This window comes from Pelophylax lessonae (assembly GCF_965119305.1).
Source record: "Pelophylax lessonae genome assembly, chromosome: 8".
Taxonomy (NCBI): Eukaryota; Metazoa; Chordata; class Amphibia; order Anura; family Ranidae; genus Pelophylax; species Pelophylax lessonae.
This window is the reverse complement of record NC_138775.1, coordinates 150,580,190-150,595,074: the sequence shown is the minus strand read 5'-3', so window position 1 is coordinate 150,595,074 and position 14,885 is coordinate 150,580,190. Positions and strand designations below refer to the sequence as shown.

Below are 14,885 nucleotides of genomic sequence, written 5' to 3'. Positions count from 1 at the left end.
GCACATTAGTAAAAAGAGAAGATGTAAGCATCTGTAAATCCCTTTCTCAGCGACTCCACCGTAAAGTAAAATTGCCAAGCATTACTGGTTATTATTGCAGGCATTCCTCTGCCTTAATGACAGACATTTCATCTGACTTCTACTGGCTGGATGGAGAGATAGAAAACAATGCTTTACATCAGAACTTGGAAGTCCAGGAACACAACTAGGGAAAAAATATGAAATTGTTGCACAAAGAGAATATTTGCACCTTGCAATGGTTCTAGATGTCATTATAGATAGAGATTGCATTCCATATTTTTAATGGCGCATTGTCTCCTGATACAGCTGCCACAGGAGTGTAAAAAACTGGAAGGGTTTGCTTGGATACTGTGCACCACTTGTGCTGCATAGATTGTAAATAGCATTTGCATGATGGCAAATCTTTTTTTCTTTTTTTAATGACATTATTTCTATGTACTACTTGAAACAAAATATTAACTGACATTGTGTGGATGGTTGAATTCAGCATGGTGGTTGTTGATTTTAGGACATGTGCATTTACAGCCCATTCAGACTGGCGCGACACGACTTGGTGGGGTGACGCTGTGCACCGCGACTTTGGCGCGACTTGCACGGACTTCATATAATTGAAGTCAATGTAAGTCGCCTCCAGGTCGCCTCAAAGTAGTACAGAACCCTTTTTCTAAGTCGGAGAGACTTGTGTCGCTCCTATTAGAACGGGTCCTGTACTACTCAATGGCGACCGACCGACTGCGACTTGTCAGGTGACTCGGTCGCCTGACAAGTCGCACTAGTGTGAATGGACTCTTACAGTATCTCCCCTCACATTTTTGTAAATATTTTATTATATCTTTTCATGTGACAACACTGAAGAAATGACACTTTGCTACAATGTAAAGTAGTGAGTGTATAGCTTGTAAAACAGTGTAAATTTGATGTCCCCTCAAAATAACTCAATACAAAGCCATTAATGTCTAAACCTCTGGCAACAAAAGTGAGTACACCCCTAAGTGGAAATGTCCAAACTGGGCCCAAAGTGTCAATATTTTGCGTGGCCACTATTATTTTCCAGCATTGCCTTAACCCTCTTGGGCATGGAGTTCACCAGAGCTTCACAGGTTGCCACTGGAGTCCTCTTCCACTCCTCCATGATGACATCACGGAGCTGAAGGATGTTAGCAACCTTGCGCTCCTCCACCTTCCATTTGAGGATGCCCCACAGATGCTCAATAGGATTTAGGTCTGGAGACATGCTTGGCCAGTCCATCACTTTTACCCTCAGATTTTTTAGCAAGACAGTGGTCGTCTTGGAGGTGGGTTTGGGGTTATGTTGGAATACTGCCCTGCGGCCCAGCCTCCAAAGGAAGGGGATCATGCTCTGCCTCAGTATGTCACAGTACATGTTGGCAATCATGGTTCCCTCAATGAACTGTGGCTCCCCAGTGCCGACGGCACTCATGCAGCCCCAGACCATGACACTCCCACCACCATGCTTGACTGTAGGCAAGACACACTTTTCTTTGTACTCCTCACCTGATTGCCGCCACACACGCTTGACACCATCTGAACCAAATACATTTATCTTGGTCTCATCGGACTACAGGACATGGTTCCAGTAATCAATGCCCTTAGACTGCTTGTCTTCAGCAAACTGTTTGCAGGCTTTCTTGTGCATCATCTTTATATTTGGGATGACAGCCATGCAGACCAATTTGATGCAGTGTGCGTGTATGGTCTGAGCACTGACAGGCTGACCCCCCACCCGTTCAACCTCTGCATCAATGCAAGCAGCACTCATATGTTTATTTCCCAAAGACAACCTCTGGATATGATGCTTAGCATGTGCACTCAACTTCTTTTTGCGACCATAGAGGCCTGTTCTGAGTGGAACCTGTCCTGTTAAACTGCTGTATGGTCTTGGCCACCGTGCTGCAGCTCAGTTTCAGGGTCTTGGCAATCTTCTTATAGCCTTGGCCATCTTTATGTAGAGCAACAATTCTATTTTTCAGATCCTCAGAGAGTTCTTTGCCATGAGGTGCCATGTTGAACTTCCAGTGATCAGTATGAGAGTGAGAGCGATAACACCAAATTTAACATTAACTCTAACTCCGGTGTAGAGTGGACTGGGAGAGCAGAGCTCTATGATCTGATCCCAGGAAGCGGATTCGCCATTTCCTAGTGTCTCTCAGTGAAAGAGAATAAGCGGATTTTCATGGTTGCGGAGGCGATCTTATACATCCAGCCAGCCAAGGGGATATTCACCCAGGAGAATCCTTCCAGTACTAGCTTTGTACCATCTGGTAAGAGGCCCCTTTGTGCTACCAAACGGGGTGGAATTGCAGTGGAAGTTTTCCTCCTCTCCAACTGGCTACATTGAGTCTTTATTTGCACCTTACTAATTTCCATCTGGTAAGGAGTAAAGCCTGTCGGTGGTGGGAGTCACTTTATATATCACTTGAATATCACTAGAGGTTGATTTCCAACACCTTAATTTTCAGCGATTTGAGTCACATGGTGAAGATCACAGTATTATTTTGACTTTGTGGACTATCATTGGTTTTTGAACCTTCATTGGTTTTCTCACTCTTTTTGATTGAATTGAATCACATTCACATTCATCTGATTATTATTGATTTTCTCACCATATACAGTTATACTGTATCTATCACTATATTTTGACTGTGATTTATTGATTGCACATATGCTATTGTGTTGATTCACTATAGCAGGGGTAATGAATTAAAATTCAAGGAGGTCCGGTTGCTAAAATTTTCTTTGGGCCGAGGTCCGAATCTGAAGTCTGAGCTATGACTCAGAAAGATGGGCAAAACAAAAACGTGTCCATCAGCGTTGCTCTTAACATAAAATATGCCCATTTGAGTGCCCCCTAACATAAAATGTGTCCATCAGCGTGCCCCTTAACATAAAATAAGGAGCACGCTGATGGGCACATTTTATGTTAGGGGGCACTCTGATGGGCACATTTTATGTTAGGGGGCACGCTGATGGGCACATTTTATGTTAGGGGGCACTCTGATGGGCACATTTTGTTAGGGGGCACACTGATGGGCAAAACAAAACGTGTCCATCAGTGTTGCTCTTAACATAAAATATGTCCATTAAAGTGCCCCTTAACATAAAATGTGCCCATCAGAGTGCCCCCTAACATAAAATGTGCCCATCAGCGTGACCCTTAGCATAAAATTTGCCCATCAGCGTGCCCCCTAGCATAAAATTTGCCCATCGGGGTGACCCTTAGCATAAAATTTGCTCATCAGCGTGCCTCCTAGCATAAAATGTGCCCATCGGCGTGACCCTTAGCATAAAATTTGCCCATCAGCATGCCCCTTAACATAAAATATGCCCATCAGTGTGACCCTAACATAAAATAAGGGGAACGCTGATGGGCACATTTTATGTTAGGGGGCACTTTGATGGGCACATTTTATGTTAGGGGGCATTCTGATGGGCACATTTTATGTTAGGGGCACTTTGATGGGCACATTTTATGTTAGGCGGCATTCTGATGGGCATATTTTATGTTAAGGGGAACTCTAATGGGCATATTTTATGTTAAGGGGAACTCTAATGGGCATATTTTATGTTAAGGGGAACTCTAATGGGCATATTTTATGTTAAGGGGAACTCTAATGGGCATATTTTATGTTAAGAGCAACGCTGATGGACACGTTTTGTTTTGCCCATCAGCGTGCCCCTTAACATAAAATGTTCCCATTAGAGTGCCCCATATGTTAAGGGGCACTCTAATGGGAACATTTTATGTTAAGGGGCACTCTAATGGGAACATTTTATGTTAAGGGTCACGCTGATGGGCAAAACAAAGCGTGTCCATCAGCGTTGCTCTTAACATAAAATATGCCCATTAGAGTTCCCCTTAACATAAAATATGCCCATTAGAGTTCCCCTTAACATAAAATTTGCCCATCAGCGTGACCCTTAACATAAAATAAGGCGCACGCTGATGGGCACATTTTATGCTAGGGGGGACTCTAATAGGCATATTTTATGGGGCACTCTAATGTGTGCCCCTTAACAAAATATGCCCATCAGTCTGCATTTTATAAAAATGTGCCCCACATACCTTTGGGAGCAGAAAATGCGGGAGCCAGGAGAAGCGAACATCAGAGAGGCAGGGCGAGCACGCTTCTAGGCTGAGTGTGAGAGTCAGGAGCCGCAGTTACGAGCAGGGGGCAGGGCCCGCTCGTGACGTCACGCCCCAACTCGCGGCTGGCTGGGAGCCGAAGAAAGAAGCAGGGGGCGGGGCCCGCTCGTGACGTCTCGCCCCAACTCGCGGCTGGCTGGGAGGGAGCCGAAGAAAGAAGCAGGGGGCGGGGCGCACACACGTAATGACACCCGCGGTCCCAGCAAACTAATAACTACTTACAGTGGCGGCCTGACGGGTCCGGGCGGAAGCATCGTGCGGGCCGCTCCTGGACCGCGGGCCGCCATTTAGTGACGGCTGCACTATAGCATCTTTTGTTTAGCGCACCTATTTTTCTCAACACCAAATTTAACATACCTGCTCCCCATTCACACATGAGACCTTGTAATGAGTCACATGACATCAGGGAGGGAAAATGGCTAATTGGGTCAAATTTGAACATTTTCCCTTAGGGGTGTACTCACTTTTGTTGCCAGCGGTTTAGACATTAATTACTGTGTGTTGAGCTATTTTGAGGGGACAGCAAATTTACACTGTTATACAAGCTGTACACTCACTACTTTACATTGTAGCAAAGTGTCATTTCTTCAGTGTTGTCACATGAAAAGATATAATAAAATTTTTACAAAAATGTGAGGGGTGTACTCACTTTTGTAAGATACTGTATGTATACCCCCTTCAAGAAGCTATCCTGATACACAGTATACAAGCATGGTTTGGCTACAGTTTTATCTAACGGCAGAGGAGACTTGGCTATCTGCCTCATACATTTCAAGCTATTCATCTGTAGATGGATAACTGTGTTTGGAAAATTTGGGGATTTAAAGATACTTTCTTTCCATCTGCATTTGTTTATTCACTTAAAGGAGAAGTACAGTCATTGCTCGTTTGGCTATATTTAATCTCGTGTGCCATCACAACCACTGAATCAGATCCAGTCTCAGGATTGGACTCTGAGCCACTGAGAGCCTGAGCCGGCCGCTCCTGCCCTTCCACTGTCCAGCGCTTCAGTGAGCGAGGGGGGTGGGGGGCAGAGCACAGTCAGCAGCTCTCTGCTGAGGAGCTGTGAGAATCGAGCGATCGGCGGTGTTCAATCGCTCGGTTATCCGTGTTAGAGTCATCGGGGACAGATGCAACGTCGGACAGATGCAGCATCGGACCGATGCTGCATCCATCCACCTAGGTAAGTATGAAAAAAAAAAAAACCCTTACATCTCTTTTAAAGACGTTCGCCTGACACAGGGTTGATTTACTAAAAGCAAATAGGCTTTTCCCTTTGGATGGGAATTTTCACTTTGCAGGTAAGTTCCCTTAATTTCATAAGTGGTGAAAATTCACCCTGCAAAGAATACCCAATCACATGCTAAGAAAATATTTAAAAAAGGTTTTTTGCTTGCACACGATTAGATTTTTTTCTAAATCAACCCCATATTTTGGAAGCCTGGCCTACCTAGTTTTATTTGATGGTATACAAGATTTGGCTGGGGGCCAGTCAATGGTATCAATTCCTTCATCCTCCAGGAACTGGCTGCATACTCCCCCCACATGAGAACGGTCATTGTCATGCACCAGGAGGAACCCAGGACCCACTGCACATGTGTAGGGTCTGACAATGGGCCCAAGGATTTCAACCTGATACATAATGGCAGTCAGGGTGCCGTTGTCTAGTCTATAGGGGGTCTGTGTGTCCCTCCATGGATATGCTTCCCCGGACCATCACTGACCCACCACCAAACCGTAATGATGAATGATGTTACAGGCAGCATAACATTCTCCATGGCTTCTCCAGACCCTTTCAGGTCTGTCACATGTGCTCAGGGTGAACCTGCTCTTATTTGTGTAGACCTGCCAATTCTGGCAATCAAGGCAAATGCCAATAGCGCTCCATTGTGGCGGACAGTGAGCACAGTGTCCTCTAGAGGATGTCAGGTCCTCAGGCCACCCTCATAAAGTCGGTTTCTGATTGTTTGGTCAGAGACATTCACACCAGTGGCCTGCTGGAGGTCATTTTGTAGGGCTCTGGCAATGTTCATCCTGTTTCTCCTTGCACAAAGGAGCAGATACTGGTCCTGCTGATGGGTTAAGGACCTTCTATGGCCCTGTAGTCTTAAGACTGTGCTGGGAGAGGTATCGCCTCATGCTACCAGTAGTGACACTAACCCTAGCCAAATGCAAAACTAGTGGACAACAGTCAGAAAGGATGAGTAGGGAAAAGAATGTCAGTAGCCTCCAGCTGTAAAATCATTCCAATTTTGGAGATCATCTCAATGTTGCCCATCTAGTGCACCTGTTTTGTTAATTTCATTAACACCAAAGCAGCTTAAACTGATTACCAACCCCCTCTGCTATTTAACTGACCAGATCAATATCCCAGGAGTTTCATTGACCTAATGCTATACTCTGATTAAAAAGTGTTCCCATAATTTTTTGGAGCAGTGTATATGGATGGTGCATTAAAGCTGAACTTCAGGGAAGGTAAATAATCTTCTTTGCAGTGGGGCTGCCCTTGCACTGTAAGGGTTAAATGCTCAGTTAGGCATAGGACTGCAAAAAGTAGTTTTACTTACCCAAAGTTCTGCTTCCACATACTCCCTCCAGGCTGCAAGCCTGATCCTGGCAACAACTTTTGCATATGCTCTGGTCAGATACTATTTGATATCATCAAGAATAATCAATTATTTCTTGAAAAATATTCACATAAATAAGTGAACCGAAGCCATGATAGGTGAATGTTATCAAGCCATGGCCATGATAGGTGAATGTTTCCAACATCATGCTAAAATGGTGCCCAGGAGCAAGTAACATTTCAATGGTGCCATTTTAAAATGCTTGGGTAAAAAAATGTTAATAAAATAATAATTGTCTATTTTTTGTAACACAGTAATTCGCAGTAAAGAGCTAAAACATAATCAGCAGTATGCTATTTCATAAATGAGAACTTGACAGAAACTTACTTTATTCGATTTGGATACCCTGCCCCTTGCGCTTCGCTATTGTTTTTAGGACGAATATTATGAGTGGCACTTTTCTCCTGAAAAAAAAAAATATATATATATATAGAATAAACAAAACTGAAATACGATGTTAAAGTTTACCTACATCCATGTGAAACTTCATTATTAAAAGAGATCCTGTAATTTCAGAAAAAAATCCAAAAAAAAATGACAGGTTGCTGCAATGAACTTTTGTTTGGCCAGTTTCTCCTACCTTTCTTTGTTTCTGGGCTACAACCTGCACCAGGCACCTTAGCATTCAACAAACGTTTCAAATGCCTGTGTTTCTTGCTACTTGCAATGGTTTCTTCCTCCGACCCCTACATCACAATGTGATGTAGGTATCAGAGACAGAAATTTAAACCACATAGTGTGGTGGAAGACAAAGGCACCTGACACCCTAGAAGTGACAAATACTAAACGTTCTAATGTCATTTTTCCAACTCTTAGGCATACTCCCTAAGGTGTCTTCAAGGACAGAACACTGTCGCTGGCTGACCACAACCCTGTACCTGTATAGCAACCTATGGCTAACTCTACACTATTCTTAACACACAAAGGTAAGTGCTCTTGCAACATTGCAGGTCAGTCCTGCATCTTTATACTAGCAGGGTCCAGGCATCTACCTCCAAGGCTCAGCCAAGGAATCGACCGATCCAGAAACTGTAAAGAGAAGCTGCAGTGGATATGGTGCAGCCAGGAATCTTGATAAAAGAATAAGCAAAAACATGGAATTGGATGGGTTAGACAAAGGATGTTCCTGCAGCCTTCTTTTTTTTTTGCCAGTGTCCAATCACCTAATGCCTCATGCACACTGGATGTTTTTACCGCTGCTATTAGGGGTGTCTGGAGTTTTTTTTTTTTCAGTCTCTAAAACACACCTGCAAGTTAGCCTGCATGTCCATGCATCCAGGAGCAGCAGTAATTTGGCAGAAAAACTTTTGATGCATGTATATGTGCGTTAACGCTAGACTCGTTTAGCGCTTAAGGATCGGTTCCAATTCCCAGAATTAATGATTATTCAGGCCAATGAAATGCATTAATGCCCAAGCACTTGATGAGCCTAGACATGCCTAAATGCATTACATGCATTTACAAGCATTTGTTCTGCCAAAATGCTGCTGCCAGGAGGAAAGGTGTCTAGGTAGCTACATAAAACCCATGGTTAAGGACTAAGGATCCTGTGTCCTGTACTGTACAAATAAGGAAAAGGAGGTGGGTAATAAAGGTTTTCAACAAATAGTGCAGTAAATGTGACATTGGCGGGTTTACCTTTAGGGAGAATGGTAGTAAGTAACATTTGCCACTGAAGAACACATTGGTGTGTGCTGGTCAATGAACAGGCAAAACTTATTACATGTGCTCTTTGAACATGTATCAAAGATGCAATGAATGAGACATTTGCTGCTTTAACATTATTCCTCTTAGCTTTAGGAATGTTTTGGTAAAAAGGCAAAAAAGGGCACCTGCCCTCAAGCCACCAACAACTTTTTTAAAATGTACAAACCATCTTGCCTCTTTGTAGCCTGGGAAGCCAAGCATTCCCATGATGAACGGACATTATTGATGGCCTTCCTTAGAGTAATGCAGGGCATTTTTGGAACCTTCCGCAGAGCAGGGGTGGCAGCTTTGGCCCATTCTGATTTTGCAGCCCCTAAGAACTCTGCAATCCATAAGTTTAAGAGGAAGGGTGCTCACCAATGTGATCTTTGTCCTGAATCAACTTACTTTTTGATATGGCCATTTTGGTATACATCATGCTACTGGGTGGGCATAACATGTCCATGTTAAAAGAGAATTTTTTTAACAGATTAAATCCTACCAGGTTTTCTTGGTTCCTGGTTACTATTTTCTGTTCCTCTTCCTCCCCATTTTTCATGTACTTGACTTCTTCAACTGGTTTGAATCTGTATTCATCTGCAAGAAAATTATAAACATATTTAAAAAAAATCCACAGTGATTTTATTTTAAACTGCTAAGAATGAAATATACAGAGGGGTGTTTTGGACCCCCATCAGGTCACTTCTTATTTGGATAGGTCATGCTCTGAGACCATCCCTCATTAAAGTAGTTTTAAACCTCAGACATGAATTATGAACAAAACATATCCCTCTATATTATATACTTCAACAAACAAAAACAGAAAATGCACTGGTGTAACTAGTAATTAACCTAGCTACTGGCAATCAATAGTAAGACAAACTAAATAAACATATATATCCATTATGTTGCCACGCTAACATGGCGAAAATAAATTGCTAAAAACAAAAGTCCATATCAAAATGGAATCTAGCAAAAGGTAAAAAGAGTGTATAAAATAGTCCAAATCCAATGTATGTCTTGAGGAAAACATCACTGATATTGTACGGAGGTCGTGCTACTCCATTATTGTAGTCACCACGTGAGACACGTTGAGAAACACTGCTTTAAAAAGGTATATGTTGTGGATACCAGGCCTGTGACATTTTTTTTTTTGTAAGCGGATTCATTTGTTCGTGTCCTTTGTACTATTTGAGGTTCTGGAACCTGACTTTGCTCCCTACTTCGGGGTCTTAAAAGAGAGCGTTTTACTTACAGCAGATGTTCTTATTTTCTGTTCTGCTGTTTTTCTGTACTACTCAAGAGTTAACCTAATTTGTCCTTAACAGAATCAGTTCTGTTGATAATAATATATAATTATAGAATATCAAATGCCTTATCTATTATTACCAACTTCAGCTGCTTCTTTTCCTTGGCAAGCTTTTAGGCCCAGTTATGTTCATCACACCCTGCAGTATCTGTTAACATTTTATATACTGTTTCGGGTCTAACCTTTTTTTTGCTCCTTATTTACTGTGTGTTTTAGTAGTTGCACCCTTTTCTATTTTTTTTTTCAATTGTTTCCATTTTTTAAAAAAAAAATAATAATTTTTGCATACGTAAAGTATTCACTTTTTTCACATTTTGTTATGTTACAGCCTTATTCCAAAATGAATTAAATTAATTATTTTGCTCAAAATTCTACAAACAATACCCCATAATGACAACGTGAAAGAGGTTTATTTGAAATTTATTACAAATAAAAAAAAAAAAAAAAAAATCTATGTGTACATAAGTATTCACAGCCTTTGCCATGACACTCAAAATTGAGCTCTGGTGCATCCCATTTCCACTGATCATCCTTGAGATGTTTCTACAACATGATTAGAATCCCACCTGTGGTAAAATTCAGTTGCTTGGACATGATTTGGAAAGGGACACATCTGTCTTTTTAAGGTCCCACAGTTAACAGGGCATGTCAGAGCACAAACCAAGTCATGAAGTCTCTCAGATCATTTGTGGACCAATGCAATTTATACGCTGGTCAATTCATCGCCGCAAACCCAAATTTGCCCCTTGCCAGACAATTCGGCTGGAAACCTATAACGGTTTCCGAGTTTAAAACTTTTCTGGGCCTTTCCCTTAACATGGGCATAACCAAAAAGAGTGAGTTGCGGTTATATTGGTCCACTAACCCAATTCACCATATGCGCGCGCTCTCTGCTTACATGTCCAGGGTGAGATACGAGCAAATTCTGCGGTTTATGCACTTCGACGACAATGAAATCTGTCATCCTCGGGGAGACCCTGAATATGACCGACTCCACAAAATTCGGCCCCTTGTAAACCACTTCAAATCAGCGGTTTGCAGCCTTGTTTACCCCCCAACAAGTTGTCTGCGTTGATGAGTCCCTGATTAAGTTTACTGGCCGCCTTGCTATGAAACAGTATCTCCCCAGCAAGCGTGCCAGATACGGGGTCAAGCTGTATAAGCTGTGTGACAGGGCCACAGGCTATACAGTTAAGCCTCGTACACACGCAACGATTATCGGCCGACCGATCGGCCGTCTTTTGTCCAGTGTTGTTGTGTTGGTTGAAATGTGCTCTAGACTGCACACAAATTTTCTCGGCCAACAAAAACCAACTTCAGAAGTGATGTCATGTGATGGTTTACTTTCGGTGTGTTTTTTCTTCTCTGAGCATGCCCAGTCTTGCTCATCAGATTTTTGTCTGCCGAAATCTGCACCGACTGATGGAAAAATCGGCCGTTGTGTTGACGGCCAACAAAAATTTTATAGCATGCATACCAGATTTTGCTCGGCCGAAAAGTCGGAGTCGGTTGTCGGAAGCATCATACAATCGGCCGATCAGAAGTTGGCCGAAAATTCACGGCCAACAATCGTTGCGTGTGTACGAGGCTTTAGTTTCTGGGTTTACATGTGAAAAGATAGCACTGTGGAGCCCCCCAACTGCCCAGACTACATAGGGAGCAGCGGCAAGATAGTTTGGAACTTGGTGTCACCCTTATTCGGAAAGGGGTACCATTTGTATGTGGACAATTTTTATACAAGCATGCCACTTTTTGGTCACTTGCTTGTATTATAAATTGGCACACGTGGCACTGTGCGGCCTAATCGCCGGGGCTTCCTCCAATGGCTTGTAGATAGTGATGGATGAACTTCGCGAACATTAGCCGCAAACTTTCTCAAATGTCCGTGAACCGCAAGTTCGCGGCGGGCCCCATTGACTTTAATGGGAGGCGAACTTTAAAAACCTTTAGGTCATATTTGCAGCCACAAAAGACTTACTAGCTGTGCACAAATAGTCCCACCACATGGACAATGTCATAACTGAAATATTGCACTAGGAAAAGTTGCCCTAATTTTTTTTTTTTTTTTTTTACAGCAAAAAAATGTTTTTTTTTTTTTTTTTTTTCCCTAAATCAGCCAGAACTGACAGCAGCCGGTAAATACATGTCAAATACATATAGGGTCCATTGACACATCTGTAAAATGGGTCTGCATCCATTGCACAATTTGGCGGAACGTTTACAGACCCATTGATTTTCAATTCCAGGCTGAAAAATTAGGCATTCACATGATAAAGAAGTGTCGGCAATTCCAGGCCCCAAAAATTAACACGCATGCATTTGCCTGACAGCTAAGAACGTTGTATTCTGTGGCTGAAGGTACATTAGGCATTCACAGGATAAATAAGTGTCGGCCATAAAAGGCCCCAAAAATTAGCCCACATTGGTTTACCTGACAGCTAAGAATGTTGTATTCTGTGGCTGAAGGGACATTAGGCATTCACAGGATAAGTGTCGGCCAGTATAGGCCCCAAAAATTAGCCCACATGGGTTTACCTGACAGCTAAGAACGTTGTATTCTGTGGCTGAAGGTACATTCGGCATTCATAGGATACAGAAGTAAGTAAGTAAGTAAGTAAGTAAGAAGTAAGTGTCAGCCATAAAATGCCCCAAAAATTAGGGATTCAAATGGACATGAAATGCCTTTTATGCCGCTGTATTTGCCGAAGACAAGGACCATGAATTGTTGTGGGTGGGTGGCGGTCTGGCGAATATTTGTGGCCGATCATGAGGAATTTAAATAAAACATGGTCTACTGGTCACATGTGTTGAATTCCTCAGAGATCCATGCCTCATTCATTTTTATAAATGTGAGGTACTCAACACTGTCATGAGCTAGGCGAGTGCGCTTATCGGTCACGATCCCCACTGCTGCGCTGAACGTCCATTCGGACAGGACACTGGACGGGGGGCAAGCCAACAGTTCCATTGCAAATTGTGGAAGCTCTGGCCAGAGGTCAAGCCTGCCCACCCAGTAGTCCAGGGGTTCATCACTTCTCAGAGCGTCCACATCGGCCGTTATCCCGATGTAGTTGGACACCTGTCGGTCTAGTCATTCCCTGATGCTGGATCCGGAGTACAGCTGTCGATGGGTCGGCTGAAAGAAGGATCTCATATCTGAAGTGACCAACACATCTTCAAACCACCCTCTTCTTGCAGGCTCTGTTGGATTGCTACCCGCAACTGTCTCTCTGACTGGAAATTCCTCTGTCAGCGCATGCAAAAGCAGAATGCAACATTTCTCACAGCAAGGCCTGGAAGTGCTGCATTCCGACCGCCCTCTGTGATGGTGGTAACATTTCCGCCATTTTTTGTTTGAACCGGGGTCTAAGTACATTGCCACCCAGTACTGGTCCTTGCCCTTTATGCTTTTTATACTGGGGTCCCCCTTAAAACACTGGAGCATGAAGGCCCCCATTCGCACTAAACTGGACGCGGTGTAGTGGCCTGGCTTCAGATCATCATCCAGGATAATCTTGTCCTCGTTCTCCTCCCCCCATCCACGGACAACACCAGGGATCCCAGACAGGTTTAAAGCATGCTCTTCTTGCTGCTCCTCATCCACTCTGGCACCATCCTCCTCTGACTCCTCTTCAGACTCCTGTTGTTGACTTGCCTCAGATGGAGTAGCACCCCCTGGGAATTCATCGAACATTGCGATTTCCTCATCTTCCTGCTCCTGCTCCTCGATGGCTTGATCAATGACATGACGCAATGCACACTCCAGAAAGAAGGCGTAAGGTACGATGTCACTGATGGCGCCCTGGCCGTGACTGACCAGTTTGGTGATCTCATCAAATGGCTGCAGAAGTCTGCATGCATCGCGCATGTGCAGCCATTGGCAAGGTGAAAAAAACCCAAGCTCCCCAGAACCTGAACCTGTTTCAGCCTGCTCAGCAGATTGGCACCGCTGTCGCACACCAATTTACCAACTGTCAAATGGTGCTGTGTCAGCCACTGATCTGCGTGTGAACGCAAAGCTGAAAGGAGTGCAGGACCAGTGTGGCTCTTGACTTCCAGGCACAACAGACGGAGCACAGCATGGCAACGTCTCACCTGGCATGTGGAATAGGTTCTGGGGATCTTGGGTGGCGCAGCGGAAGAAACGGTAGCAGCGGAAAAGGAGGAGTCAGCCGAGGAGGAGAGGGAGGATGGAGTAGGAGGAGGAGAAGAAGAGGCAGGCCTGTATGCAATCCGTGGTGGTAAAACAAAATCTACACGGGTGCCACGGTTTACATGCTTGACGGCCGTCAGAAGGTTCAGTCAGTGGACAGTAAAAGTGATATACCTTCCCTGCCCGTGTTTGCTAGACCATGTGTCTGTGGTCAGATGTATCTTGGCACCGACACTGTGTGCCAGAGATACATTCACTTGCTGCTGAACATACAGCTCTGGAATGCCCTTCTGCGGGAAATATTTCCTGCCTGGAAAGGGTTTAAATACCAGCGCTATGGAGTTTTCAGTACTTTTTGGACTAAAAAATGGTGGTGTAAGCTGCCCCCAACCTACCACTGAGGTAGTAAAATGGTAAAAGGTGCAAGTGATGTTGGGACCGGCGCTACCACATAAATATTGTGTTTGTGCAATTTCATACACTGTGTAATTCATATAAAACATATAAAAGTGCATATAGTGCTTAAACCAAAGTGCTGCGTGCTGTAAACCTTTTATATATTCGCATGGGCTGTGCTCAGTGTACCATATAAACACATGTATACATATAAAGTGCTGAGTGCTATTGATAACCACGTGTGTGATTGCGTGCTAAACAAAGTTTGGCGCCAGTGGGTGTACCACAAATTGCACCGTTGCTTACCGCACTCTTAGGATGGTGGCTCAGCACTCCCTGGTCACTAGAACAGAAAACAAGCCTCCATTGCGTAGTATATCCTTGTTAGGGTAAAACAACGTAGCATCCACTCACATTTAGGGAGTTCACTATCAGCTTGAGGTGTTCGCCGGGTCGCTTCCGCGTTCCACCAGCTCAAACCACCGTTCCCGGAAGTGACGTACTGACGTACGCAAACCACGCCCTACG

General features: G+C 43.8%; 1 protein-coding gene across 1 annotated transcript in view; it reads right to left on the bottom strand.

The window, feature by feature from the left end:
• LOC309561996 (uncharacterized protein C1orf21) overlaps nucleotides 1-14,885 on the bottom strand; it is a 188,339-nt gene that overhangs the window by 11,636 nt on the left and 161,818 nt on the right. The window contains exons 3-4 of the mRNA XM_082266091.1: nucleotides 9,002-9,096; nucleotides 7,141-7,217 (exon numbers count right to left, since the gene is read on the bottom strand). Of these exons, the coding sequence (XP_082122217.1) occupies nucleotides 7,141-7,217; nucleotides 9,002-9,096 (172 nt within the window). The remainder of the gene's footprint in view (nucleotides 1-7,140; nucleotides 7,218-9,001; nucleotides 9,097-14,885) is intronic.